The sequence below is a fragment of the Podarcis cretensis genome (assembly GCF_951804945.1).
Source record: "Podarcis cretensis genome assembly, chromosome: 7".
Lineage (NCBI taxonomy): Eukaryota > Metazoa > Chordata > Lepidosauria > Squamata > Lacertidae > Podarcis > Podarcis cretensis.
Window position 1 is genome coordinate 60,271,512 of NC_137176.1, and position 26,507 is coordinate 60,298,018.

At 37.7% G+C, this 26,507-nt stretch overlaps 1 protein-coding gene and 1 long non-coding RNA gene across 12 annotated transcripts in view; one reads left to right on the top strand and one right to left on the bottom strand.

Moving 5' to 3' along the window:
- EYA1 (EYA transcriptional coactivator and phosphatase 1) overlaps nt 1-22,709 on the bottom strand; it is an 89,271-nt gene extending 66,562 nt beyond the window's left edge. The window contains exons 1-5 of one of the 11 annotated variants that reach the window (XM_079983094.1): nt 20,564-20,691; nt 20,417-20,455; nt 15,269-15,318; nt 13,667-13,794; nt 12,301-12,363 (exon numbers count right to left, since the gene is read on the bottom strand). In XM_079983094.1, coding sequence (XP_079839220.1) covers nt 12,301-12,363; nt 13,667-13,790 — 187 coding nt within the window. In that variant the 5' untranslated portion in view covers nt 13,791-13,794; nt 15,269-15,318; nt 20,417-20,455; nt 20,564-20,691. Of the gene's footprint in view, nt 1-12,300; nt 12,364-13,666; nt 13,795-15,268; nt 15,319-19,138; nt 19,192-20,416; nt 20,456-20,563; nt 20,701-21,866; nt 22,624-22,690 lie in introns of those variants that run through there. The other 10 variants (XM_079983096.1, XM_079983089.1, XM_079983086.1 and 7 more) reach the window with 10 other exon arrangements.
- LOC307219788 lies at nt 21,190-24,533 on the top strand. Its single transcript, XR_013840558.1, has 3 exons — nt 21,190-21,325; nt 23,308-23,362; nt 24,456-24,533. It is a non-coding gene; the product is annotated as an uncharacterized lncRNA (long non-coding RNA).
- The last annotated feature ends 1,974 nt before the right edge of the window (nt 24,534-26,507 follow it).

Sequence of the window (26,507 nt, forward strand, 5' to 3'; positions counted from 1 at the left end):
TGAAGGAAATCAGCCCTGAGTGCTCACTGGAAGGACAGATCCTGAAGCTGAGGCTCCAATACTTTGGCCACCTCATGAGAAGAGAAGACTCCCTGGAAAAGACCCTGATGTTGGGAGAGATTGAGGGCACAAGGAGAAGGGGACTACAGAGGACGAGATGGTTGGACAGTGTTCTCGAAGCTACCAACATGAGTTTGACCAAACTGTGGCAGGCAGTGGAAGACAGGTGTGCCTGGCGTACTCTGGTCCATGGGGTCATGAAGAGTCAGACATGACTAAACGACTAAACAACAACAACAGTAGTAAGATAAAACACACAGTAACCCATAGGCTGCAAGCAGCTCTTGGCTGTTCTCTGTACAGCCTGCCAAGTTCCCGGGGAGCCCCATTAACTCCCTCCAGCTCATTGAGCACGAACTGGATGGCAAAGAAAAACAATCACTCTCCATACTGCTAATAAGCATTAGTATGGTGATTTAAGCTTCTTGATTGTAATAAAACCTCGAAGCAGTTTACAAAACAAATCATTTAAAATATCAACAAAAAGACAGTTAAAAAAGGTATTAAAAAATTCAAACACTGATTATAATCAACAATCAGCTAAAAACAGATTAAAACATAAGTACCTTCTGCGTGTCTAGATTAGCTTGCCTAAACAAAACGGTTTTAAGCAGGCACCTGCCATATGTCTACAGGCGGGGAGTTCCTCTATACAGACAGGGAACCACACTAAAAGATTGATTTCCTACAAAGATAATTATATAATTCCCGTCTATATTCAACCTCTTTTCTCTATTCCTCTGAAGAATCCTATTTCTCATTTCTTTATCCTTAAATGTAATCAGGCAATCGCCTGTAAGCTTTCTTACTTTTGTTGTGTTAACGCGCATTCTAAATGCGTTCTGTATGTTATTGGCCATTTCCTCCGGTGGAATACCCAGCCATTCCGCAAGCTCCTTTATCAATTTCTCTTTAATGTTTTCATTTTGTGTCTCTGGCACAGCTCTAAACCTCAGATTAATCTCCCTCTGCCTCAGTTCATTCATCGCTATAACATCCTTATCTTTAAAGATGTCCCAATCAGATTACTTAAACGAAGAGACTCTTACAAATCTCTGGTGCAGGCATTGAAGAAAAATAAGATCGAGTTTAGATGGGAATTCCCGGAAGGGGTTTCATTTATGTATAGAGGTAAGAGACATAGGTTATTAAGCCAGGAAGAAACCGGGAAGTTCCTTAGGAAATATAAGGAACTGAGAACGGAAGCAAATGGAACCGGGGATGCAGAGGGAGGACTACCAGGAGAATCAGGAGTGGGGGAGGAAGAGGAGGGGGGAGAAAGCGGATCAGACGAAGAGGCAGAGGAGGAAAAAGAGGATTCAGGGCACCTATAAAGGAAAGGATAACGTAAAGAAAAGTTAAGTGAAAGCTCAGCACTATGGGATTAAAAATTTGGAATTGGAATATTAACGGGATGAACGATAAAAAATGGAGAAATAAAATTGAGCAATATCTGAAAAGGAAGAATCTGGACATTATTTGTCTTCAGGAAACGCATGTAGCCAGAAGGCATAGAAAAGTGCTAATTAACAAAAAATTGGGAAATGAATTTGAATCCTCAGATAAAGAAAAGAAAAGAGGGGTGGTATTGTATATTAAAAACAAGATGGAAGCTAGAACACTATTCAAAGATGAAGAGGGGAGGGTGATAGGGGTTAGCATTAACTGGCAAGGAGAAAAACTGGTGGTAGTAGGGGTATATGCCCCAAATGGTAGTAAAACTGAATTCTTTAAAAAATTAGAAGAGAAGCTATGGGAATATATGGACCAAAAAATAATTCTAATGGGTGACATGAATGGCGTCGTCTCGCTAGAAGCGGATAGACTTAGGGATGGAGTAAACAAAGAAGGAAAATTACCAAAATCCTTCTTTTCAATGGTAGAGAACTGCAACTTGACGGACATCTGGCGCCTCAGGCATCCATTGGATAAACAATTTACTTATCATTCTGAGCCTAACCAATCGCTGTCACGTATAGATCAGATATGGCTTTCAAGTGAATTATGCCCAAGAACTAAATTAATAGAAATAAGACCGAAAGTAATTTCGGACCACAGTCCGATAGAGTTGGAATTGGAAAGCTTAGAGACAAGAACTTTTAGATGGAGACTCAAAGACTATCTTTTAGATGACCAGAAAATTGTCGAAAATGCAAGGAAAAAACTGTCAGATTACTTTGCGGACAACTGTGATAAAGGAACAAAGATTAATGTAGTATGGGACGCAAGTAAGGCGGTAATAAGAGGATACTTTATCCAACAGAACGCAATTAAAAACAGGAATAGAGAGAAAAATAAAGAGGAAATTCTAAAACAAATAATGGTAAACGAACAAAAACTATCTCAAAAACCTAACTGTCAAAAGGCAAAAGAAAGAATAAAAATGCTACAAGCTCAGTTTGCTACTATAATAAACAGAGAGGTGGAGTGGAACATCAAAAAACTGAGACAAAAAAATTTTGAATTTTTAAACAAACCAGGTAAATGGCTTGCCTGGCAAATCAAAAAAAGGAAGGAACAAGGTACAATAAACAAAATAATAGTGGGGGGGGGGGGAGAAAGAACAGATCCCACAGATCCCAAAGAAATTAGGAGTGAGTTTGTCAACTATTATAGAAGTCTGTATAAGGATAAAGAGAGAGTTGGCCTAAGGAGAATAGAAAGATTTCTGAAGGATAAAAAGGTGCAGAAAATTTCAACAGAGGATAAGCAAAGATTGAATATACCAATTGGAAATGAGGAGATAGAAGAAACAATCAAAGATTTAAAGAGGGGCAAAGCACCAGGTCCTGACAGATTTACTGCTGGTTATTATAAAGAGATGAATTCTATCTTAGTGGGACCACTGAAGGAGACTATGAATAACATCTTAAAGAAAGGAGAAATCCCTGGGACATGGAAAGAAGCATATATTGCGTTTATCCCTAAACAAGATGCAGATCCAACTCAAGTCAAAAATTATAGACCAATTTCATTGCTAAATACAGACTACAAAATATTTGCAGGAATCCTAGCAAGAAGGTTGAAAAAGTTGTTATCAGAAATCATTCATAAAGATCAGGCGGGATTTCTGCCAGGGCGGCAGATGAGAGACAACACAAGAATCATAATTAATATGTTAGAATATTTATCTGTTAGGATTGACAAACAAGTTATTATGATGTTCGTGGATGCCGAGAAGGCATTCGATAATGTGATATGGGACTTTATGCTGAAAATTTTAGAACATATGGATGTGGGCAATGATTTCTTTAATGGGGTAAAAGCAACATATACAGAACAGAAGGCCAAACTGATTATAAATAGCATGGTGACAGAAGAGATAAAGATACAGAAGGGTACAAGACAGGGCTGCCCACTCTCCCCGCTACTATTTATAATAGTTTTAGAAGTACTCTTGAATTCAATAAGACAAAATGGAAAAATAAATGGAGTATCACTAGGACAGAATGTGTACAAGACTAAAGCTTTTGCTGATGACGTAGTAATAATGACAGAAGAACCAACAACTGCAATAGAAGAAATATTAAAGGAAATAGAAGAATTTGGAGAAATAGCAGGCTTTAAATTAAACAAGACAAAAACGAAAATGATAGGTAAAAATGTGGACCTAAAAACAATAGAAATCATCCAACAGCATTCACAGATAGAGATAGTCAAAAAAGTCAAATACCTTGGTATTTGGTTAACATCTAAAAATATAGACTTATTCAAAAACAACTACGAGCCGATGTGGAAGGACATAAGGAAAGATCTGGAAAAATGGGGAGGGCTGAAACTGTCATTCTGGGGAAGGATTAATACAATCAAGATGAATGTCTTATCAAGACTTATGTTCCTATTCCAAACCATCCCTATAATTAAGGGGAGCCGAATCTTTAAAGACTGGCAAAGAATACTCTCAAGATACATATGGCAGGGCAAAAAACCTAGAATTCAGTTCAAATTATTGACAGATATAAAGGAAAGGGGGGGCTTTGCCCTGCCAGATTTAAAGCTGTACTACGAGGCTTCATGCCTTTGCTGGATAAAGGATTGGGTAAAGTTGGTGAACACGAAGCTACTCGATTTAGAGGGCTTCGACAATAGATTCGGCTGGCATGCCTATTTATGGAAGAACAAAAGGAAAGTACATAAGGGATTTGAAAATCATACTTTTAGAGGCCCGTTAATTGAAATATGGGAAAAATACAAAAATCTGTTAGAGCCGAAAACACCACATTGGCTATCACCTCTTGAAGTAATGAGCATAAAGGCTATTAATATGAGAAGCAACTGGGCAACATATAGCCAGTTGCTAACCAAGGTTGATGGGAAATGGAAGCTAAAACCGTATGAACAAATAAAGGAGTATGTCTATGACTGGCTACACCATATCCAGGTAAATCAGATGTATAGTAAGGATATTAAAGAAAGAGGCTATGCAGAAAAAGATTCCAAATTCCAAACAGAGATAATAAATAATGAAGTGAAAATTATATCTAAGATGTATAGGATGCTGCTAGACTGGAACTTAGGCGATGAGGAAGTCAAATCAGTGATGATCCGCTGGGCAAGGGATGTAGGTCATAGCATACAATTTGAAGACTGGGAAGAGCTTTGGAAGGAGGGGCTAAACTTTACAGCGTGTATAACGATAAAGGAAAATGTCATGAAGATGTTTTATAGGTGGTATTTAACACCGATGAAATTATCAAAAATGTACAAGATGGATAAAAAGTGTTGGAAATGTAAAGATGAGGAGGGCTCCTTCTACCACATGTGGTGGGAGTGTGGAAGAGTGAAGCAGTTCTGGGAGAAAATATATATTGAATTAAAGAAGATTTTAAAATATACGTTCAGAAAGAAATCAGAAATTTTCCTGCTAGGGATATTAGGGCAAGAGATAAAAAAAGAAGACCGTAGAATAGTATATTATGCAGTGACAGCAGCAAGGGTAGTATTAGCCCAAAAGTGGAAACAGCAGGAAATACCAACGGTGGAGGAGTGGAGACCTAAGCTGTTGGACTACGCGGAGTTGGATAAATTAACAGGAAAAATTAGGTATGCAAGAGACCAAGTGTTCATCAAGGATTGGGGAAAGTACGTGGATTATCTGGAATGTATTAGTGAGGGACAAACAACGCTAAAGGGATTCAGAGACGCACTGTGAAAGACTATGAGTTATTGTTTAAAGCAAATAGGAGACAGAGATAGGCACAATGACAATATAAGCAGAGAAACGCGTGACTCTGATTATTGCTTCGAATGATTTATGGATAAGCTGAAGGAAGTCTTGAAAGGGATGGCTATGTAATAATGTCAATGAAAAAATTATAAGTTTGTGTATTTTTCACTTATCTTTTTTCTGTAACTCTTCTTTTTCTCTATTCTCTGTATTCTGATTTTTTTTTATATATGTGTTAGTTTTTTATTTTCTTTTATGGAATCAATCAATAAAAAGAATGATGAAAAAAAAAAAGATTGATTTCCTACAATTGAAGAACAAGCATTATATGGCACCTGTAACAATGCTAGTCCCACAGACTGGAGTGGGTGAGTGGGAATATATAAAGGAGATCCCAGTGATCAAAAGATTACTGTCCCCATGCTACTAATGCAAAATTGCAGGGTAGTGTACCTCCCTCCAGAAATCCCAGAACAGTCCATGCCACTGTTTTCATTTTGCTTTTGCCATTGCAGACAGTTATCTTGGCTGCATCAGGATCATTAAAGGTAAAGGTAAAGGTAAAGGTACCCCTGCCCGTACGGGCCAGTCTTGACAGACTCTGGGGTTGTGCGCCCATCTCACTTAAGAGGCCAGGGGCCAGCGCTGTCCGGAGACACTTCCGGGTCACGTGGCCAGCGTGACATCGCTGCTCTGGCGAGCCAGAGCCGCACACGGAAACGCCGTTTACCTTCCCGCTGGTAAGCGGTCCCTATTTATCTACTTGCACCCGGAGGTGCTTTCGAACTGCTAGGTTGGCAGGCGCTGGGACCGAGCAGCGGGAGCGCACCCCGCCGCAGGGATTCGAACCGCCGACCTTTCGATCGGCAAGTCCTAGGCACTGAGGCTTTAACCCACAGCGCCACCTGCGTCCCACAATCATTAGAAGGCCTTAAAGCCTCCACTCCCCAGTGATCCAACTAAATATGCCAACTAAATGTGTTTTGTTTCATCAGCCATTTACTATAAGCTCTTGTTCAGAAAATACAAGAGTAACTTACTGAACAACTTGATTTAAGTAAATTATTAAATAATTTATTTTGTTTATTTAAAGATGTCATTCTATACCTGCTTACCCGGGAGTAATCCATATTGGATTCAATAGGACTTACTTCTGAGTGGCATGTATAGGATTTCATAGTAATCCCTCTTGTTTTAAATCAGTGCAACTTGAAGGCTAGTGAGTACTGATGAGATGTTCCTAATGCTAGCTCTCAGTTGGAAATAATTTAAGATAAAGCAAGACCTCTGCCTTCACTATATATAACAGCTCCACATAGATTGCTGGTGAAAATGCTTAGGTGTCTGATGGAGGCTGCATGCATCATCCATTAGTATGACATGACAAGGTTACTCAAAATAAATGAGTTAAGGTTTCTAAATGCATATCAACCCAAACACTTATTATGTAGTACTATGTCTAACCACAACGGGACCACTCAGCATGAAAGGCTTGTGGATTACAAACATAGCCTATGATGATCCCATTCTTCCTACAGCTTTATACAGGCACAAGTGGGGTTTTTTTCTGCTTCAGAATACATTGCTGCATTACTCCCTTATTATTCTCATTACAGTAATGCTGAACTAACAGTGGCTGATGCAGCAGTAAATTGGCTGCATGTACGACCACACAAATCTGAGGAGACCCACAGACCATTGAAGTACTACAATATCTGACAGCACAAATGCATTGTAGTCCTATGCACAATGAACAGTTTATGCAGATAGATCTTTGCATTCATGGAGATTACTACTAAAAGAAATACAATTGCAGACCTAAATCTCATATTTATTGTCTTTATTCAATTTTCCAAATAGATTTACTATTGATGATATTCACTGAAAATAAACTTCAGGAACAGCTATGTTAGTTGTCTGTATCAAAAATAGCAAGAACTTTTGTGGTACTATTAAGCCTAATGAATTCAGATACAATGAAAAGGATTCTGACCCGCAAACATTTAGCCACAATAAAATTGTTGGGCTGGTATCCAACATTAGTCATACTCAGTGGGCCAGTTATTGATTTACTGAGTCTACTCTGAGTATGACTAACACTGGACACAACCCTTAGTCTTTTGCTGTTGTTTTACTAAAAATAAATACATTAATTGTTAAATCTGTTTGACTTATTGAAGTTTAAGCAAAAAATATATTGAAAAATTGGAATATGTTTTTGTCACCAATCACAATTAAGCATCTTCCTTTTGCATGCCCTGTTGCATTCTCCCCGTTGCATGCAGTGACAGTACGTCAGAGCAGGCTCAGCCTCCGAACAGCACTAAGTATCCCTAAATTTCATCTGAAATTTCTTCCTGTCCATGAATACTCCATAATTTCCCATTCCTTCTTATACTGTAAGGTTTGATAATGGACAACTTTGCACTAGAATATCTTAAAATAATAATAATACTGAGCCAGAATGTGTGTATATGTGATATTCAGTGAACATATTATTTTTCTTGGACATTCATAGCACTCTTAATTTATTTATTAGAATTTTCAATTACCTCATTCAATTGCCCCATGTTAGATAACACTTTAAAAGTCCACATAAAACCATTGCAATAAGCATATATTAAAGTATGTGGGTGGAATTCAACAGAGCAATGAAGAAATTGTTCTGTCATTTCTGCTTGCTTGATGAAATGACTTCCCCTCTGTCCCTTGTACCTTGGTAGAGGTGGGGAAGTCTTCTGACCTCTTAGAGTGGATTTTTTGGGGGGGTGAGAGTCATAGGGGGGAAGAACAGAAAGCCCCTTTACACTAGCAGGGGCCCTCGAGCTGGCTTCTACTAATGGAACAGGGTAGCTGAATCCAGCCTTATATTTTATTATTATTCTATTTTCAATATTTATAGCCCACTCAGATGTGAGAATGGACCAAGTTATAGGGACAGATAGGACCTTTAGTAGGCGCTGCCTTTCTTCCTCTCTAGGACCTGGCAAGGACCCTTATTGATCAACACTGGATTTGTGAGGTGACAGCACCTTCCTCACGATCCCATTGTGATTTGAAAATGAGGGTTCTGATATTTGAACATACAGCATCTCCTGTTAAATTGCTGCACATGTTACTAGGAGTGGAACAAGAGGTACAAAATCTCATTCTAGCCTTTCCATAATGACAGTGCTGTGACTGCATGCAAAGGTGTCTGTATGCTCATCTGCATAAAATATTATTTATGTAGAGTGCGGGCTCCAAAAGAAGAGTAAGTTTTGAAGTCAGAGCCCAAGCTGAAAATGCTTGAGTAACTTTGCCATAAAGGTTTGTATGCACATTGTTTATATATGCACACGCTCTGAGAAAGCAGAAATTAATTCCACAAATTAAGAATTTAAGGGTTCTTAAACTATTTGTCTAACCAATTTTCAAGGGGTATGGTATCAAGAACTTTGGTATCAATGAACAGTGGCAACACATATAACTTTTCCTTGATCCATTCTGAGAAAAAAATGTATCTCTTCCTAAAATGCCTTAGGTTTTAAAGGAGGTAACAATTCTGATCCCCCCATTTATATCTCTGTATCTTTTCCAGATATTATATAGCAACAGGTATTCTTTTTTATGAATTCCTGTATAAAATGTCATGACAGTGTAAAAATACAATAAAATAGATGCACCTTCACAAGTAATGCTTTCAAAGAACAAGATATTGCTATATGATTTAACTGTGGACAGTTTGTGCAAACACTGCACTGGATTGCTCTTTCAATTAGAAAAAGGGGAAAGAAAGATGTATCATACACATGTTTAATAAGCTGTTTTATTGTTTTTAAAACAATATTACAAAAAGTCTAATTCCTGCAATAAAAACAAATGCTATCCTTCCTCTTTCCGTAAGATACACAGTAGAATCTAACACCTTGCACCTTCAGTCCAATAAATGAAACATAAAACTTGAGATATGTCTTGCCTATAAAATGACTCATTCAGAAAATGCAAACCATATTCCTTTCAGATCTAAAGAACAACTTTCCCACATGTATTGCCAGAATTTGTTGCAAAAATGGCTTTTAGGTCAGCTGTCCCAATGTGGGATGTGAAAAGATATAAAAATCAAATTCTTCTTGTCTCCTCTTCCAAGCACATATTGCATCAGAGGCCACCCCAAAAAGTCCCTGACTTCCGTAAAAAGTGTTTTCGGTATCATAAACTGATTCAATAGGCAGGTAAACTCAGAAGCTGCAACTTAGAATGCATAGAAACTGCCCCCATAGCTCTTGGGTTTCACCCACTGCATTTATTGCCAGGGTGTTAGTATTCTACCACCTAAAATACATTAATTCTTATAAAGCACCCACCTACACACAGCCACTCCCCAAAAGATCTGCTGGCATCAGAATAATATATTGTGTGCGTTAGGTTCTAAAGTTCAGTGGGTTATCAAGTCCAAGCTGCCTGCCCTACAGCAGGATCCCTTTCACAAAATGGATTCATCTTGCGAGCTGTACCTATTGCTCAAGGAGATATTGGGCTAAGGAGTACAGTGTACCTTTCCTGTAAAAGGTATCTATGTCCAATACAACATTGCACAATATTTCTCACAATAACACTACATAAGCAGGCATACAATAAAAGAAGTAATTGCAATGAAGCAGTACACATGTAAATATAAATCACATACTCAACACATTCCATAACAGCACATACAACAGCCACATACAGTTATCCATTTTCTATTAAAACAAGCCAAACAGTACTTTTAATATCAGCTAGTCTACCACAGTATTAAAACCAACTGACAACTTTAGCACAGTATATATATGCAAAAGAATATATATATTCTGTAGCAGGTGTAGCAGACCAGGTGCACTGCAGACATTATGGACTACAACACCCATCATTCAGTGAGGTTGTTCTTCCTAATTGTGTTTCATAGAATTATAGAATAGCAGAGTTGGAAGGGACCACGAAGGTCGTCTAGCGCAACCCCCTGCAATGACGGAATCTCAGCTAAAGCATCCATAACAGATGGCCATCCAACCTCTGCTTAAACATCATATTTGCTTAAGTCACATTTCAAATTTCAAGTCACACTTGCACATTGCTGTACACACCAGAGAGGAGGCCCGGATATTTTCAACCAATGTGCATTACCTGCTTTGTTTCCATGCATCTCCACCCTCCTAAATCCTATTCATGAAACTCTCGTCTATGCATATGCAACTCCTGTCTTAAATGTACACACCTCAGCTTAACTGCGAAGTGAATGTAGCATACATTTTTTTGATCAGATAGAAGCTGGTAAGGGCTGATGGGCATTGTAGTCCAACATGTATTGAGTGTACTATGTTTGCTAGCCGTGGTCTAGAAAGCAATTGAGGAAATGGTTCTCCTTTCTTATTCTGAGAATCATGGCTACTTACATCCTAAAATGGCACTTCATGCCATTAGCAGTTTGATTTAGACTCAAATTTGCTTATTCCCTTCAGTATTCACATCTTGCACTAGGTAGTTCTATATTGATAGACTGTTGCCGGAATGCCCACTATCTGGTTGAACAATCAAGGCTTTTTGTGCCAATCATGACATCCCATCTTGTATTGGTAAATTCTGTTCACATTCATTATCCACAAAAGTTATTTCTTGGGAAGCACTTATGCAGTTCCACCAACTACCAATTATTATTTCCCCCCGTATCAGGTATAAGCTACTGTTTTCCAACTTGGCTCAGAGCAAGGCTTGAGAGAGATGAAAACTAAAATTTCGTATATTCCTAACATGAATTTATGGCCCATTAGATGTGGCATACAACTATTTCTATAACTGATGTATTGCAAGAATGGCTAAGTCTCTGTTAAACAACTAAATGAATAAACTTCAGTCGCAACTATGCTTAATGCTGATGTAAATACTTTCACATCCTGATGCCCTTCTGCAGAAATATGTTGAGGATCATGTTAAGAAAGTAACATTTTCCACATACTGCAACAAGGAGTTTCTATAATTTAGTTCATTCTTGAACTAATGCTGCAGGAATCAGCACTAAACTTTGATTATACCAGACCACTGGCACCCATCTACATCCCAATTTCTTGCCGTAAAAGGTTAACCACTAAGTGTGAAGTGAAAAATATTAGCTACTAACAGATAGATATCTATCAACCACATCCTCCTGCAGCACATTTGAAAGAAATTAAAGAATATGGGGTTTGGACAGAGCTGTTTTATTTAGTACATTTAAAAAAAAAAATCAGTGAAAGCAGCTTGACCTGTCTATAATGACATAAACCTTAACTTTACTTCAGAATTAATTTAAAACACATACTGTAACAGGATTAAGATTGCCATAGGAGTGACATCAGAGTTCACATTAGAATCTGATCCATTCTACCATCAGACGTTGACCACCTGACTATTCAGTGACATCTTTCTATCTCACATGCAGCAAACAAGCAGATTACACATTATGTACATTAATTTCAAGAGAAGCACATGGAAACCAAACACTAACAGTATCTCCATCAATCCTATGATTTTTCAAAATACTTTTATTTAAAGTAAGATTTCCTTTTAATAGTTTATACTCTCTTGCCCGCCTCCAAGTTACTATTACTATCCAAATGTCTGTCCTAGACCATTATTATCCTCTACCCCCAACAGATAAACAAAAGGAAAACAAATAGGGACAAGGGTAAGTAATACACCCCAACACACAAAACATCAAATTCATTTTAAGGAGATAAAACAGTTCTCGGTGTATTCCTTAGTTACTATATAAGTAATTGTGAAGCAAAGTCCTATCCCGCCTCACAGCAACCGATTTAAAAATTGGCTTTTGTGCTAACATTTTGCTTGAAAACTATATTTATACCCTAACCCTATGCATGCCAAATTGGAAGCTGCAGTGTTCAAGGGAGTTTACCTATGGAAATCATATAAAGGGTTATGACTTTGCTTATTTATCAATGAGGGCAAACCACAGCATTTCCAGTTTTAATTAGATACAATCAGTCAGAACCTTTTAATATTTTTGCAAACCTTAAAACGCATGCTAATAACTGTGCATTCACCGTTACTACACAAACCTGCAGTGGTCTGTGTATTAGTATTTAACAACCAGTCTGCAGTGCTGAGCAGAGTCATGTCACCTAAAGGAAAATTGCAAAGAAAATGAAAAAGCTAGTACCTTTTCCACACATGTCCCAAAAGAATACGTACAAAAATGTACAGAAGTTTTCCATTTCTTTTTAAAATTGTTAACTAATTAATTAAAGGGCAGTGCTTCAGACTGTGTTCCTGCAGTCTACAATCTCTAAAATATAACCTTGATTCAACATCCAGACTAATTTTTGTACTCCTTTTTATTTTTCCTCATTTCCTCATGCACCCACTATCCCTTGCTCTGGGGGATACCTTGCCTGATAAAGACTTCTGGGGAAATCACAATTTCATAACATATTGGTTGGTCCTATTAAAGGAGTTCTTTTTCTCCTTACCAGTGCACCATTTTTCTCTTTACTTGGAGCCATCACATTAAAACTTAACTTCGATGTAAGTGTGTTTATCAACAGGAAAAGTTTTCTGGATTTTGTTAAGATAAAACAGTATGCTTACATTCCAATTTTAAAATCAGAAGTCAGTAGTGTATGCACACACAAAAAAAGATAAACAGCACAGTCCTCTGCATGTCTAGAATCAAGTCTCTGTGTTTAAAGATCTTTATTCACAGGTAAGTATGCTATGACTACATCCTAAATCAGATGTCTTTATCCAAAAGGCAGTGGTCAGTCATTAGTATTGACTAAGGTTGCAATCCTAAAGATACAAATTTGCATTATTTTAATTTAGAGAAAAGGGACAAAAATGGTCTATCTGACAAAATACAATGCAGCTCCATTAGATTTAGAGGGAATGGAGGCTAAAAGTATAATCTGATAACCCAAATAGTCTTCAGTTAGAACTCAGACCAAAAAAATGTTTTGGGTAAAGGGCATGGGAATGGTGGGTAAATGGATAACTCATTTGATAGATGTTTCATATCACTGTCATTGCTATAGTCAAACTTCAGTAAGTGCCCATGAATAACCATTGGAATCTTATCTAGTTATACAGTATTTCATATCTAATAGAAAGGCAAGGCCTGGCAATCTGAGGTAGTAAACTAGTGTGTAAAGGCTCTACCATTTCAGTTTCCAGATGGGAGCTCCTCCATCCAAAATAATAGTAAAATCCACCAGATAGAAAGCTAGCTGACAGGAAGCAGAAGGATACTTTCCCTGACATGCTGCTTTGTCTATGTGCAGAAGACTGTTGTTGTATGAAGGAGTATTCTGTCATGAAAGCCCCCACCTTTAGTCCGAAGTGGCATAATCCAGACACACATTTACCATCTCAGTGAAAACTGAGGTCTAAAGTAATCCCATCATATCACAAAAAAACCCACCAACTCACCTTCTGTGCCATTGGGTGTCATGGAATTATTATTTATGTGAGAATTATCAAGTTTTGGACCATTGGGAGATTCACTACTACCACTTAGTCGACTATGAGGGCTGGCTAGATCCTGCATTTCCATAGACCTAAAAAAAAAAAAGTGAGTAGAAAAATTGACTACTGCTTTCAGATCTGACTGTGGAAGTACAACCCATGTCCTACCATTGATTTTACTATTTCATATACTTTATTACTTCCTTAGTTTGCCTTACATTTTTGAGTCGTTTCATACACTCATTTCATATTGGCTCTGTATAATACACAATCCTTAACAGATTTAAAATACATTTATACCTGCTTGTCTACACATTTTTATAAAGCACAAAATTAGAGACAAAAATTAAAATGCATTGAAAAGCACATCCCAAGTGCAATACAGTCACACTGTTCGCTTGCATATAATTTACCACCCAATTACGATTTAATGGGCCTCCAAACCAAATAAAACACTTGAAGCAATAGTTGAACCTACGCTCAACTGACAAGGAATGAGATATTCCTGATGTATGTGTTTACTCTGGCAAACTACTTAATTGTTCTTCTGTTTCCGTTGAAACAAATGCAGCATTAAAACATTATTATGTCTGCTCTCTTGTTTGCTTTGTGGATTACATAAAGCGTGCCCAATTGAAAAGGGATAGGGCCAATATACAGTGAATCCATACAGGCATTAGTATGCCTTAGCACTTTGCAGTACTTGAACTGTCACTTAAAGTGAAACAAGAACAGAATCAGTGCAAATTGTCAATATTTTATAGAATATATTGCCTCTGTGCTTACGATTCCTGATCATAATAGCTTTTATAATACTCAACTTCCATTAGATTTATACTGAATAGAAGATCTGCATAATATAGTTAAGGGGCAATGTTCAAATCATGTACTCTAGAATAAGGGCCCTTCGGCATGAAGAAAGTTTTGGAACACTTGATACATTTCTATGTAATGAAGTATCAGTTTGCATTAAGCCCAAAGTTTACAATATGCTAACAAATTTTGCTTTTGTAATATTTTTGGATTAAATATTATCAGGAAAAGTTTGCACAATATACTTGAAGTCCACCAAATCAGTTTAACTTTGGTTGCAAAGCTGTGAACCTCCTTAAGAGTAAACCCCACTCAACTCAGTGGAATTTACTACCATGGAAGCATAAACAGAATTCCATTGCACATTTTCTAACATAAATATGTATTTTACTTTTCACAGTTATATTGCTTTCACACTACAAATTTTCTCACTAATAATGCTCCATTTAAAAATTACCAGTTGGAGTCCTTTTAAATGCTAGACTACTGGTGTTACTTTCATGACCAAATCCAAACAATTTTAAAATACACAGAAGTGTATACACGAATTATAAAACATTTTAGTGCTGAGCAGAACCTTTATTTAAAAGTGCATATTTAAATTACTTCTCAAAGCAGTGAAACAATATTCTCCAGTTTAAAATGAACAACAATCAAATATCATTCATATGTCTTTCACATGGAGTAAAATAATTTCATTCTAAGTAGTTTCCCCCCCCCCCTACAGATAGGCCACTTTGATCTTATCCTTACCTGCAAATGGATGAAACAGCAACATCTGAACTGGTTTGGGATTTTTGCACCTGCAAACCAGGGACACAAATAGAAGCCTCTGTTATTCTACGTTCATGTCAGGTCTTAATCTAACTAAACAAAGAAATCTTCCTGGGGATGGTAATGCTCTCTTTTAACCAAAAGAGAAGGAGGGGGTTACTGCTGCAGTGAAAGACATATTGTCTTTAAATTGAAGCCTCAACTGTTGTTTCCTCCAGCAGGTCTATCCCCCCCCCCCCCCGCCCCTGCCCATGTCATGGGGAAGGCAGCCAAATGACGGGATAGTGATTCATCACTGGCCTATGACAGCTGCACACTGGATTTCCCCTCCCCCAATCAACATGCAAAGCAGTCTTGCTAAGGTAGTTTAGGAAGAGGTGCCTGGGTAAGGTAGCTATTAACAGAGAAAATATATCTAGCAAAGGGAAGAAGCTCCCTAATGCTCTCCCCCAGCATCCTCTGAAGATCTTTCAGTTTTTGTTATCACTGGCTGAAACACATCACCCTCCCACTCCTTTAACTCTTGACAGTCTCTTATCCTTATCATGTTAGTTTTCATCCCTCCCTCCTCCTTCCACTCTGTCATTTAAGTTTGCAAGTCCAGTTTCCAGCCAACTTTGAAGACTGCAAACCAACACTGAAGGATTTAAAGTCAAATGCAATGCTAGGCTCCTATAATTTGACTGAAAGTTCCTGAATGTTTATGTTTATCTAGGCCAGAAATTCCCCTTCCTCTTATCTGCACCTCTCCCCACAATCAAGTTAAACTAAAAAAGAAGAGCATACACTTCAGAATGAATGAATACGAGCAGTACGCAAAAATATATTTCTAAAATGAACTCTGTGGTCATGAATTGCTCTTTTGCATTCTCTGTGAATGTACACTCTTTGGACTAGGGTGGGTGAGAGATTCAATAATGTTTGAAATCTAGACCCTCACTGGTTTAGTGCAGTGCTGCTGCATCTTATTAAAAAATGTGTAAGGTTGTGTTTAAATGAATAGCCTTTGATACCAGTTTCCACACTCACACACACCCACACACCAGCCAAAAAAGCCACTAACAACTGCCAGCAGGTGATAAAGCCCAGGTGAAGACTGGCTGCTGGCTTGAAAGCACAAAACTTCCCCAGCAAGGACATACATTGTCTAAATGTCTGAATTCAGAATTCCACCCAACCTGAACTGACATCTCTTACATGATCACAGAACAAAGACAAGCAAGATGAGGCATTTTAAGTGCCATAAAAGTCATCCAGGAAAATCTCACTTGTGTGCCTCTAGTTTTTGTTATTTTTAATCACAGACAGAATTACTACTTCAGCAGGAGTACACCACTCGTATAAGCAGCCAGACAACATATAATGTTACACACAATAGCAAAAAGCATGTACTAACACAGATAGGAAAACTGTAACTCTCCCCCCACCAAAGGTATTTAAAATGCTGCATAGTGTGCTTTTTAATAGACCATAGCAAACCAAACCAAACTGGAGTATGAAATGTGTATTTGCAACAGCTAAGACATTTTTTAAAAAGGAAAATACAAAGGACCCAAGTGTAAGATGGAAACTTTTTACTCTTAACCCTAGACACTGCGGTGGAATGGCTTTAGGATATGTTCTCTCCTTGTACTTCTGTACACCTTTAATAAATTATAGGAGGGAACGATGCATACTTAACAGTTATCTCTTATTAACAATATGGAGGGCCATTTAAATATAATAATTTTAATTGAACTTCTAGTGATATGTATTAATGTTTTGTATATTATTTTACTGATGTTATAGAATATAATTTGTCAATTACAGACAATGAACAAAAATTGTTCTGAAAATAGATAGTGAAATATTCTATTACCTCTGTCTTTAAATAACTACTAGTGTGTATATATCTCATATGCTGCAGATATTAGCATATCTTTTTAAGATTCTATAAGCTGTGAGAGTTCATATCCAAGACCTTCATTTTCATTCGTCATACTTCAGTTACAGTCCTTTTCCTATTAAGGATTATTTAAACCATGTGTTGTGTGTTATGGTATTTAAAAATGATTCTTTAATCAAAATAACTTTAAAACTACTAATCCTTACTTAGATTGGTCAAGTGAATCCACATAGTGGTACAGGAAAAATAAATCTACTCTCAAGAATGCAAATGCAGACAACAATTAGACACAGATGTTGGTGAAATTAGTTACAATTTACAAAATGCTACACTTTACATGCTTTCAGTTTTTTATGCAGGATGCGAAATTACAGTGCAGTGAGTAACTGCACTTAGGATGCCCAGTTTTTGGAAAGCAACATACGGTATGTATGAATAGCGTTTCACCGTTACTGCTACATTAATATGTCTGCATCTACTGTCATCTAATACAGCCTTAACCAACAAAGTATATGGTCTTCTATGGCTCATTAATTATTACACAAGTAGGAAGATTACAGCAATAATTAAAATTTACTCAAGAAAGAATACTTTAAAAATGGGAGGGAGAATTGCTACAATGAGCAAATGCCATGCACAGGGAAATCAGGCCAACAATATTTTAAATAAAACTTACTGCTCCTTATGAATAATCACATTATTACTACTTAGGAAGTGGCTTTAAAAGGCTAAAAAATGTTTGACTAACATTGCCTCTTAGTATTTCTAAAATGAAAAAGAAAGGATTGTGATAGCAAAGCTACTAGCATCTTAAATAACACCAAAATTACATTTAAGTATCTTAAAGCAGTAACGTCTAATTCTGATTAGTTAATGAGATCTTTTAATTTTGGGTTTTTTCTAATTAAATTTATAATTCTTCACAGATGTAGGTTTTGTTGATGTTCAATTTGTCGCTCTCATTTTGTTAAACCTCACATAGTACTCCACCAATCCACTGAATAGCCACATTAAATCTGTTAATACCATGCTCTTCAACCCCAGAAATTATTTCCAGAAGGCAAACTTGCTTTGAGAGATCATCAAACAAGACTTAAGGTACACATTTTATCACATTTTCCCTACCACAGAGCTCAAGATGCAGGAGAAAATTCATGACTTTTGCACTGTTTATTATACTTTGGTAAATTACAAATCAAAAGCATCTGACAGAAAATCATGTATGAAGCCAAAAAGTTAATAATGTTCTGTGAAAAGTAAACTGTAAATGGGAAGGGATTCTAAATCTCAGCACCATAGAACAAATAAAATGTAGGTACTTGTCTAAATTATTGGTTTTCCAGACTTTTTTTCACTTGCTAGAAGCAATTCTTATAAAATGACTATAATTTAGAACATTTCTTCCAGCTGAAAGAAAAAAATCAAAGTAAAAAATGCTATGCTTATTCAAACAAATATAGCTCACATGTGAGTTAGTAACTTACTTTCAACCACAGTTGTGATCTAAACCAGAAATCGTAAAGACAATGGGAACTTTCTAATCATATTTTTTTATATCTGAAACTGCATTTTTTTCTGCAAAGTTAACATCTTCAACATAAAACATTGACAGAAATGGAAATTAAAAAAATGAAGAAAACCACAATTCTTAACTTCAGTATTTTACAAAACCCTGCCAATCTTCAATAAGGGCTACCTCCAAATGCTAAAGTATTTAAATGCACTTTTTTAAATCATGCGCTTTAAAAATGTAACCATATTATTAAAACTAGATTAAATTAGTGCATCAATCCCCCAAACAGAATATTATGATAATCTCCCTAAATACATCTGAAATTTTGACATATCACTGAAATTTAAAAACAGAAGACATATGTCACTGTGACAATGCTTCTGAAACAACATAAATGTAACTTTGAAGTTGCAATCTTAAAGTCTCTTATTTTGTACACAATGGTACTTACTTCCAAGTAAACATGCCCAGCATTGCATTGTATGTTGCACTTTGTGTAACAACTTTTTAGTTACTATTAAACATTCAACAAAACCCCACTCATTTGTTCCCTCTCATTTGGATCTGTGTTAACCCCTACTGAGACCACCACAACTGAAACAATGGCTTATTTTTTAAAAAAAAAATCTGTCACTGTGCTGGGTTTTCAGCTTCCTAAAGCTAAAGATAGGTCATTAAGCAACAAAGCTGAACCTCAGGTAATGCCAAAATTCCATTAATATGTATTTTATACACACGCAGCATCATGCATTTATGAAATCCATAATTCTCTTGAGGCTAGTAGAAAGAAACCTCCAAGAAACCTTAAAATGCAGATTCCAGAAAGTATGCATGAAGGGGAGGGGGAAGAGAGACAAAAAACAAAACAAAACAGTCACACACACACACACACCATTCTGATGATCTAAAAAAAATATCCTAAAGCTGACCATCTGGACTTTCCTTTCATTAAAAGATAAACTTACATTTATTATCGGCTTTAAAAGTGACTTCTGCACTCCCCCTCCCCATTAAAGTGCACCTAAAATTTGGGCTCGAGGGTAATTTTATATAATTTGATGGCTGGTGGTTGTTGTTTTTGGGTTTTTTAAAGAATATTTTGACGTTCATAAAACAGCTTCAAGAAAAACATTCTTATAAATTTCGTGAGTAAGGAGATTCATAAACATGATGTAAAGTATGCCTGGGCTTTAAAGAGGTCGTTTCCTAATTCGAAGTGTTGAGTTTCCAGCAGTACCTAACGTCATATATAATATTGTCAGGGAACTGTTTATTTTGCCATTTTGATAAAACCCTCCTTTAAGGTTCAGCAGAGCTTTGCCAGCATTTAAACATATTAAGCAGGATTTCCTGCTTCGGCAAGAGCTGTCAGTCTCTGCCATATGTCCCCCTTTCTCTGTCCTTCTGAATTCTTGTGCCTTTTAACCAGGTCTATAAAAATTCATTATATATAGAAAACCAAACACAAGACACAAAATCCAAGTTGAACACAAATAAAGAGCTGAGAGCCATGTAGCATCTGATTTGTGGGGAGGCTACGGAGCCAGCCCGGAAACACAATTAACTGCAAAAAGTGACGTATATTAGATATTAATTGGAGGTGGGAGTTGGGGGAGAGAGAGAGAGAGAGAGAGAGAGAGAGAGAGAGAGAGAGAGAGAAAGAAAAAGAAAGAAACGTGCAGAAGATCCAGGCGTGGAAGATTACTGAGATTCTTGGAAAAGTACAAACTTGTTTTGCAAACAGGCCACGGACGAGGCTGCTTTTCGTCTGAAAGCAAAAACAAAAACAAAAAAGTGTCCTCTCTCCCTGTTTTGCAAGATGGGGCAGCTGTTGTCAAATCCATGCACTTTTTGAAACAGCCGGGTTCGTACTTACAGTGAACGGCTTTGCTGCATCCACCAAGTATTATGGGCTGCCTTCACGCTGGCGCTTAACTTAAAGCCCAACCAACCGTTGCTCACATAGTTTTGTTTTGGTTGGGGCTTTTTTTTAAAAAAAATTCCTGGGTGAATCCTCTCTCTCTCTCTATAGCCTGCACTGGTTTGGCTTAAAAAAAAAAAGTAGTTTTTACTTTTTATTTTATTTTTTTAAGTTCCCCCTCGACCAGAAGCGCAGCTCAGTCTGGAGGGAAAAATCCGAGTTGAGAGCAGAGGGTGGCTGAGGAGCGAGCGAGAGACTGACTGGACTGACTGACTTCTGTTGCTGTTGCTGCTGCAGCCGCCGCCGCCGCGGGCTGTGCCTGCCAAGCGAGTGTGTGTGTGTGTGTGTGTGTGTGTGAGGGAGAGAGAGAGAGAGGTGGGGTGGCTGTGGGGAGCGGAGCTGAGGGAGGGCGCTGTGTCTTCGGCGAAGAAATTGAAAACAGCCACCGAGGGCTTTCCCAGGAAGGCTTAAAGTCGGAAGTGGCACCGAGGGGCCCGTCTCCGGCAGCGGCAGCACCCAGCTCTGAGGAAGACGCCGCCGCCGCCGCCGCTCCGAAATTCCCGCTCAAACGCCGCTTCGGGAAGAAGCCGCGGCGCGCGCGCTCTCTCTCTCCCGCTCGGCTCCTCAGCGAAGGCGGCCGAAGATATTATCTGTGGGGAGGCTGAGCAGACAAAGGAGCGGCAGCCCAATCTTCATCTCTTCCCCCTCTCCATATAGGTGGTTTTATATTTTATTTTTTTGCCCAGTCTTGTAGGTCTGCCTCGAGGCTTCTCTCTCTCTCTCTCTCTCTCTCTCTCCTTCTCCCCCTTTTGTTTATTTGTAATGCAAACCACAGCTATTCTCTTGTCCTTAAAAAATAAATAAATGCTAACACAATCGAACCGAGAGAGCCCTGGGCTGGCTTGCCTCAGAGGCAAACCTTTGCTGGCGAGCAGTTTGGGTATGCAAATAAAGGATCCCGCGGTATGCGAATAAACAGCTGTGGGGGAAGAATGCGGCCCGAGCGCGCCCTGTCAAGAAGCGCGCGGGATTTCTCTCTCTCACTCTCGCTCTCTGCTGCTTCTGAGGCACCATCACCACCAAACCATTTATAGCTTCGGAGAGGAGGCACGGGAAAAGCCAGATCGGCACCTTCCGAGCGAGAGAGAGCATAATTAGCTTTCCTCAGCCGAGAGCCTTGGGGGATATGGGGGGGGGGGGCGGGAGCGGATTTAAGCCCCTCTGAACGGGGCAGTTTCTTTTAAGTGAGGTTTCTTACGAGAAGCCCGAAGCGGACGACAAAACGCGGGATCCAGCCGGGAGAAGCTCCACAAGGAAGGGGACGATCGAGTCCACTCTTTACAATAATAATAATAATAATAATAATAATATCACGCAACATTCACGTCTGAACTTGACTTGGGCGCGCGTAGCAGATTCGTCCTCTGCTGCGTAAGGAAAGGGGCAAAAATATCCACATAAAAAGTCAGTTCAGAAATATTTAACCTACACTAAACCCTGCCCTGTGCCAACATCAAGCAATCTGACACGATAACCACAAACCTTTCAACAGTTCATAATGTGCAGATACAAATGATGGTGGGCAAAATGAATCATTTAAACACACTTCGACTTGGATTTCATTTTTAGAGCAATTGCACCTCATCCTTATTCATACTTGGTGGTGCACAGTGTCTTTTTACATTAATTGTGTTTTTATCTGTCCTTTGTGTACATAAAAACTCAAGCTAGGAAAGAATCTAGTGGGAATATTTTTGGTAATTGATGTCTTTTTAAAAGAATGATATTTTAATACAATTAGCGTTCTTCAAAAAATCGAACTACACATCACCAGAGAAGCAGTGCCCCCCACCCACAATAACAGAGTTATCCTGAGCTATTTAAACCAATCTCACCATAAGATATACATTTATAAATAAGCACAGCCTCCTCCACAATACAAATAATTTTCTCACAAGGAGATAAACACTGTGAATTGTACACATAACTTACTTATACAAGTTCAAATGCCCTAGCTGGTTTCCGACTCACATTCATAATTTTGTTTCAGACTCTGTTATCATATATTGAGTATAGCCTTACCTTCCATTAACAAACTTTGTGATTGAAAACAACTCTCATAAATAGAAAATACCTTCTGGCTGCAATATCCAGCTGATACACATTCTGAAGAAAATCTATCAATAAAACTTTCCACCAAGCAAAAAAGTTGTGCCTAACAGTCTTAAGCTGATACACCAAGGGTCTCTATTTGCTTAGCACTGGCAAAAAAATAAAAAATCATGGGATAGACACCTACCATATATGGAAGGTTAAGGTCAAAATCCACATATTTCTATTGGATCTGTTAATGGAGCCAGTATAAACAGAGATGCTTGCCTTCTTTATATCGCTTAAACGTCATACTCAAAGTGTTCTTTATAATGGTTCATTAAACTGCACTAGAAATAAATTTATTTGCAATATTTTAATTTTATTAGGCAAGATTTTACTAAAATGAAATCCTTGTACTTACTATGACACAAGGAATAGCCATTGCTTTGGGCTTTATTTTCATTCTAAGCAATCTGTTAAAAGAATATGTTATTGATGTTTATCAGCATAAATTTGTTTCTCCAGCACACTGTTAAAATGAAAACATTAGAAAAGTTGGTACACATTGTATGTAGATACCTATTAAACCTTGCTTTCTTCCCCAGAAACACACAACTGCTGGAAATAATTTTGCAAATATGCAAAGAATAAAAAAGTGAGGCAATGTACCAAGCCTGATATATTTCTACTATACAAATACAATACTAACCCAGTCTCTCCCCCCCGCCCCCGCCAAAGATACAGTTTTATTAACTACATTAAGGCTGCAAGCCTACATACACTTACATGGGAGTAAGTTTTACTGAACTCAGTGGGGCTTACTTCTGAGTAGTCATGTATCAAATTGCTCTTTCATAAGTTTTACAATAGACACTAAAGCAATTGCTTTCCATGCTTAAATTTTGTGTTGAAATCATTTGAAGGTTACACGATGAATTCAGTCTGAATGTATCCAATGTCAAAATCATTTATACTCAAATATGTATTTACAGTGGTTGACAGACAAGTAGCTAATTTTATGTACAAGATAGATATATTCAAGTCTGGAAAGACTAATCTACCTTGGATTTGCAAGAGATTCATTGGTGAACATTTTAATAATCCTTTAGTAAAGCATTCATTCATACTTCATACAGTGAGTAGAGATATAAAGGATCATAGCTTTGTAGGTCTGTGTTAAACTCCTGATCGGACTATTTGTATATAATTATTTGACAAAATGCCAGTAGAATCTGAAAAAATACCTGTTTCAGCATAAGCATTCCTTTTTAAATGTAATTTACAAACCACAGATTTGCTATTGGAGGCCAATTTTTCAGCAAGGGTAAAATAAGCTCTGTTTGATTTCACTATGAGCCTTATTTATATTATCTGAAGCACCCTTCTTGACTTTATATGAGCAGATTCCTGGGTTCTGCATAGGGAAGTGTGTTGATTTTCATACATTGTTTCTGCTTTTAATGTCACCAAGGTCCAATCAACCCTCTCCAATTCACAGTTCTTGCATGCAACTTATCTGGCACTAAATTATATTAATATCAGTAGGACTTAATCCAACACATGCATTTAAGATCAAGGTGTTGGACAATGATCCTGAAACTTTATAGCCTGTGATCCCAAGCAAGGACATGCTCTTCTACTAATATCAATGGAAATTATTTCTTTATATGCCTTTTAAGCTTGAGAAGTCTGAAAAAAGCATTCTAAAATCCCACTGATATGCTTATTATTTATTTGTCTAATAAATTTTCAGACATGTTACTGGAGAAGACTCCTCCTGAGGAGACATAGCTGGGGTTTTGTTTTGTTTTGTTAAAAAAATACAAAATACAATAAAGCAATAAAAAAGTCAAATGGTGTCAATTTTTTTTAAACCACCCTCCAATTCAGAAATTTCCAAAGCAGTTCACAATAACTCATAAGACATAGTAAAATAACATTAATCAATAAATATAGCAGAGAAAAAGGTTTTTTTTAATACAAATCACATGCCAACTGCTGGTTTGAACTAGAAGTTTTCACCTGACTCTTAAAAATCTACAGGGAAGAACTCTAGCAGGCTCCTCTAGGAAAGGAAAGCATAGAGCAGGCCCCACAACCAAGAAGGCCCTGTTGTATGTCCTTCCCAACAGACACAGAAGTTGGTCCTGTCCTGCAAATCTCAGCAAACGAATTTCGAAAGCCGAAGAGTTTGATATTTAGCAGCATTTTGCATCACTTGCAAAAGGTGAAACGAAGGCAATACATTTGCTTAAGGCATCTTCAAATTATATCCTGCCATCTCTGAAATCCTTAAAGAGCAATTTACTTCATAAATAGTCCTTGTTTAACAGAATCTGGTAACTATGTACTGGAATGCAAATCTTGCAGTATGCAAATGTTACAAATTACTTCCCTCCCACTCATCTTAAGGAGCTGATTTAAACATCTTCAAAAGATTGCACATTCCCAGTGTGATATTCTATTTTTTTTTTATCTTTGAACAGAAGCCCTCAAAGCTGTATCAAAAAACTGCTTTTGAAACTCTACTGTGCATAATGGATCTTGACTCTCCTAGTCAGAAATACATGTCAGAATGTGTGTGTGTGAATCATACTCAGAGTAGACCCACTGAAATTAATAGACATGAGTAATCTCATTCTGAATATGAATAATGTTGGCTACAACTATGATTCTATGAACCCATAGTTTTGATGTTTGAATCTTTACTCTCTGTTCCTAAATTACATATCTTGATCCACCAAGGCAGATCATGTGTATGGAACCATAATTGCACATATGCCAATGCAGTTAACAAAAGGAAGCAAAAGCAATAGCTCTGCATCAGATTTTGGATGCACCTTGATTGGTCAAGAAAGTGGTTCTCATCTTCATTTGCAACTTCTCACCCTATCCTAATCAGTGTAATACAGGAGACTGTGTGCTTCACCAAAAAACATTGGTTTTTGGTGTTAGAAGCCAAGGAAGAAATTCTTTATATCATGGTTAGTGAACCTGTGGACTGTAACTCCTATCAGCTTCAGCCAGCATGGCAAATGGTCAAGGATGGTGGCAGCTTTAATCCAACAACACCTAGAGAGCCACAGATGCCCAGTCCTAGCTTTATATTAATTAATTAATTTAGAATTCTTGACAACCTACTTTTTAGTCAAAAGACTTTCAGAGTGGGTTGCATCCATTAAAACCTCTAAAAATGAGGCTTTGCGTCAGATGAATCTTCTTGGGAAACAATTCTATAACCTGGGCATCACAAAATACAAGTTTCACCACCCATATTTCCTTTAATGATAGTGAGACCTGAAGAAGAGCCTCCAAGGAAAATTATAATAGGAAGGTTCATGTGGGGAAAGATGGCCTTTCATGTAGTTTAGGCAGCAGTTTGTGGCTTTCCTTGGGTCTTTCTCTGGGAATCTTAAAATACACCAACACTCCATGTAGTAGATCTATTGTTTCCTTCTTTTTAGATCCGTCTACCTGGCTCTATGCTTGTAATAATAGCAAGATCTCTGGCAACTGACAGCTCTTTACTTACACTTGAGGAGAAGGGGGACAAGGAACTCTAGTTATTGGAAAAGGCTCACTGGGATTTAGTGATAAAATGTGCAAGCCACTCACTGTCTGCAGTAGAGTTTTGAGGTTGAGAAGGCATGGCTATGTCATTGTATGTTCACTATAATGTGACCCGATATCAAAACAATGCTCTTGGAGTCTGTAGGTATTGTCTGTGTCACGCCATTGTAATTCCATCAAGTAAAACATCTTTTATTAGCTTTAAAAGCACTAGTTCTCTCAAACACAATGTTTG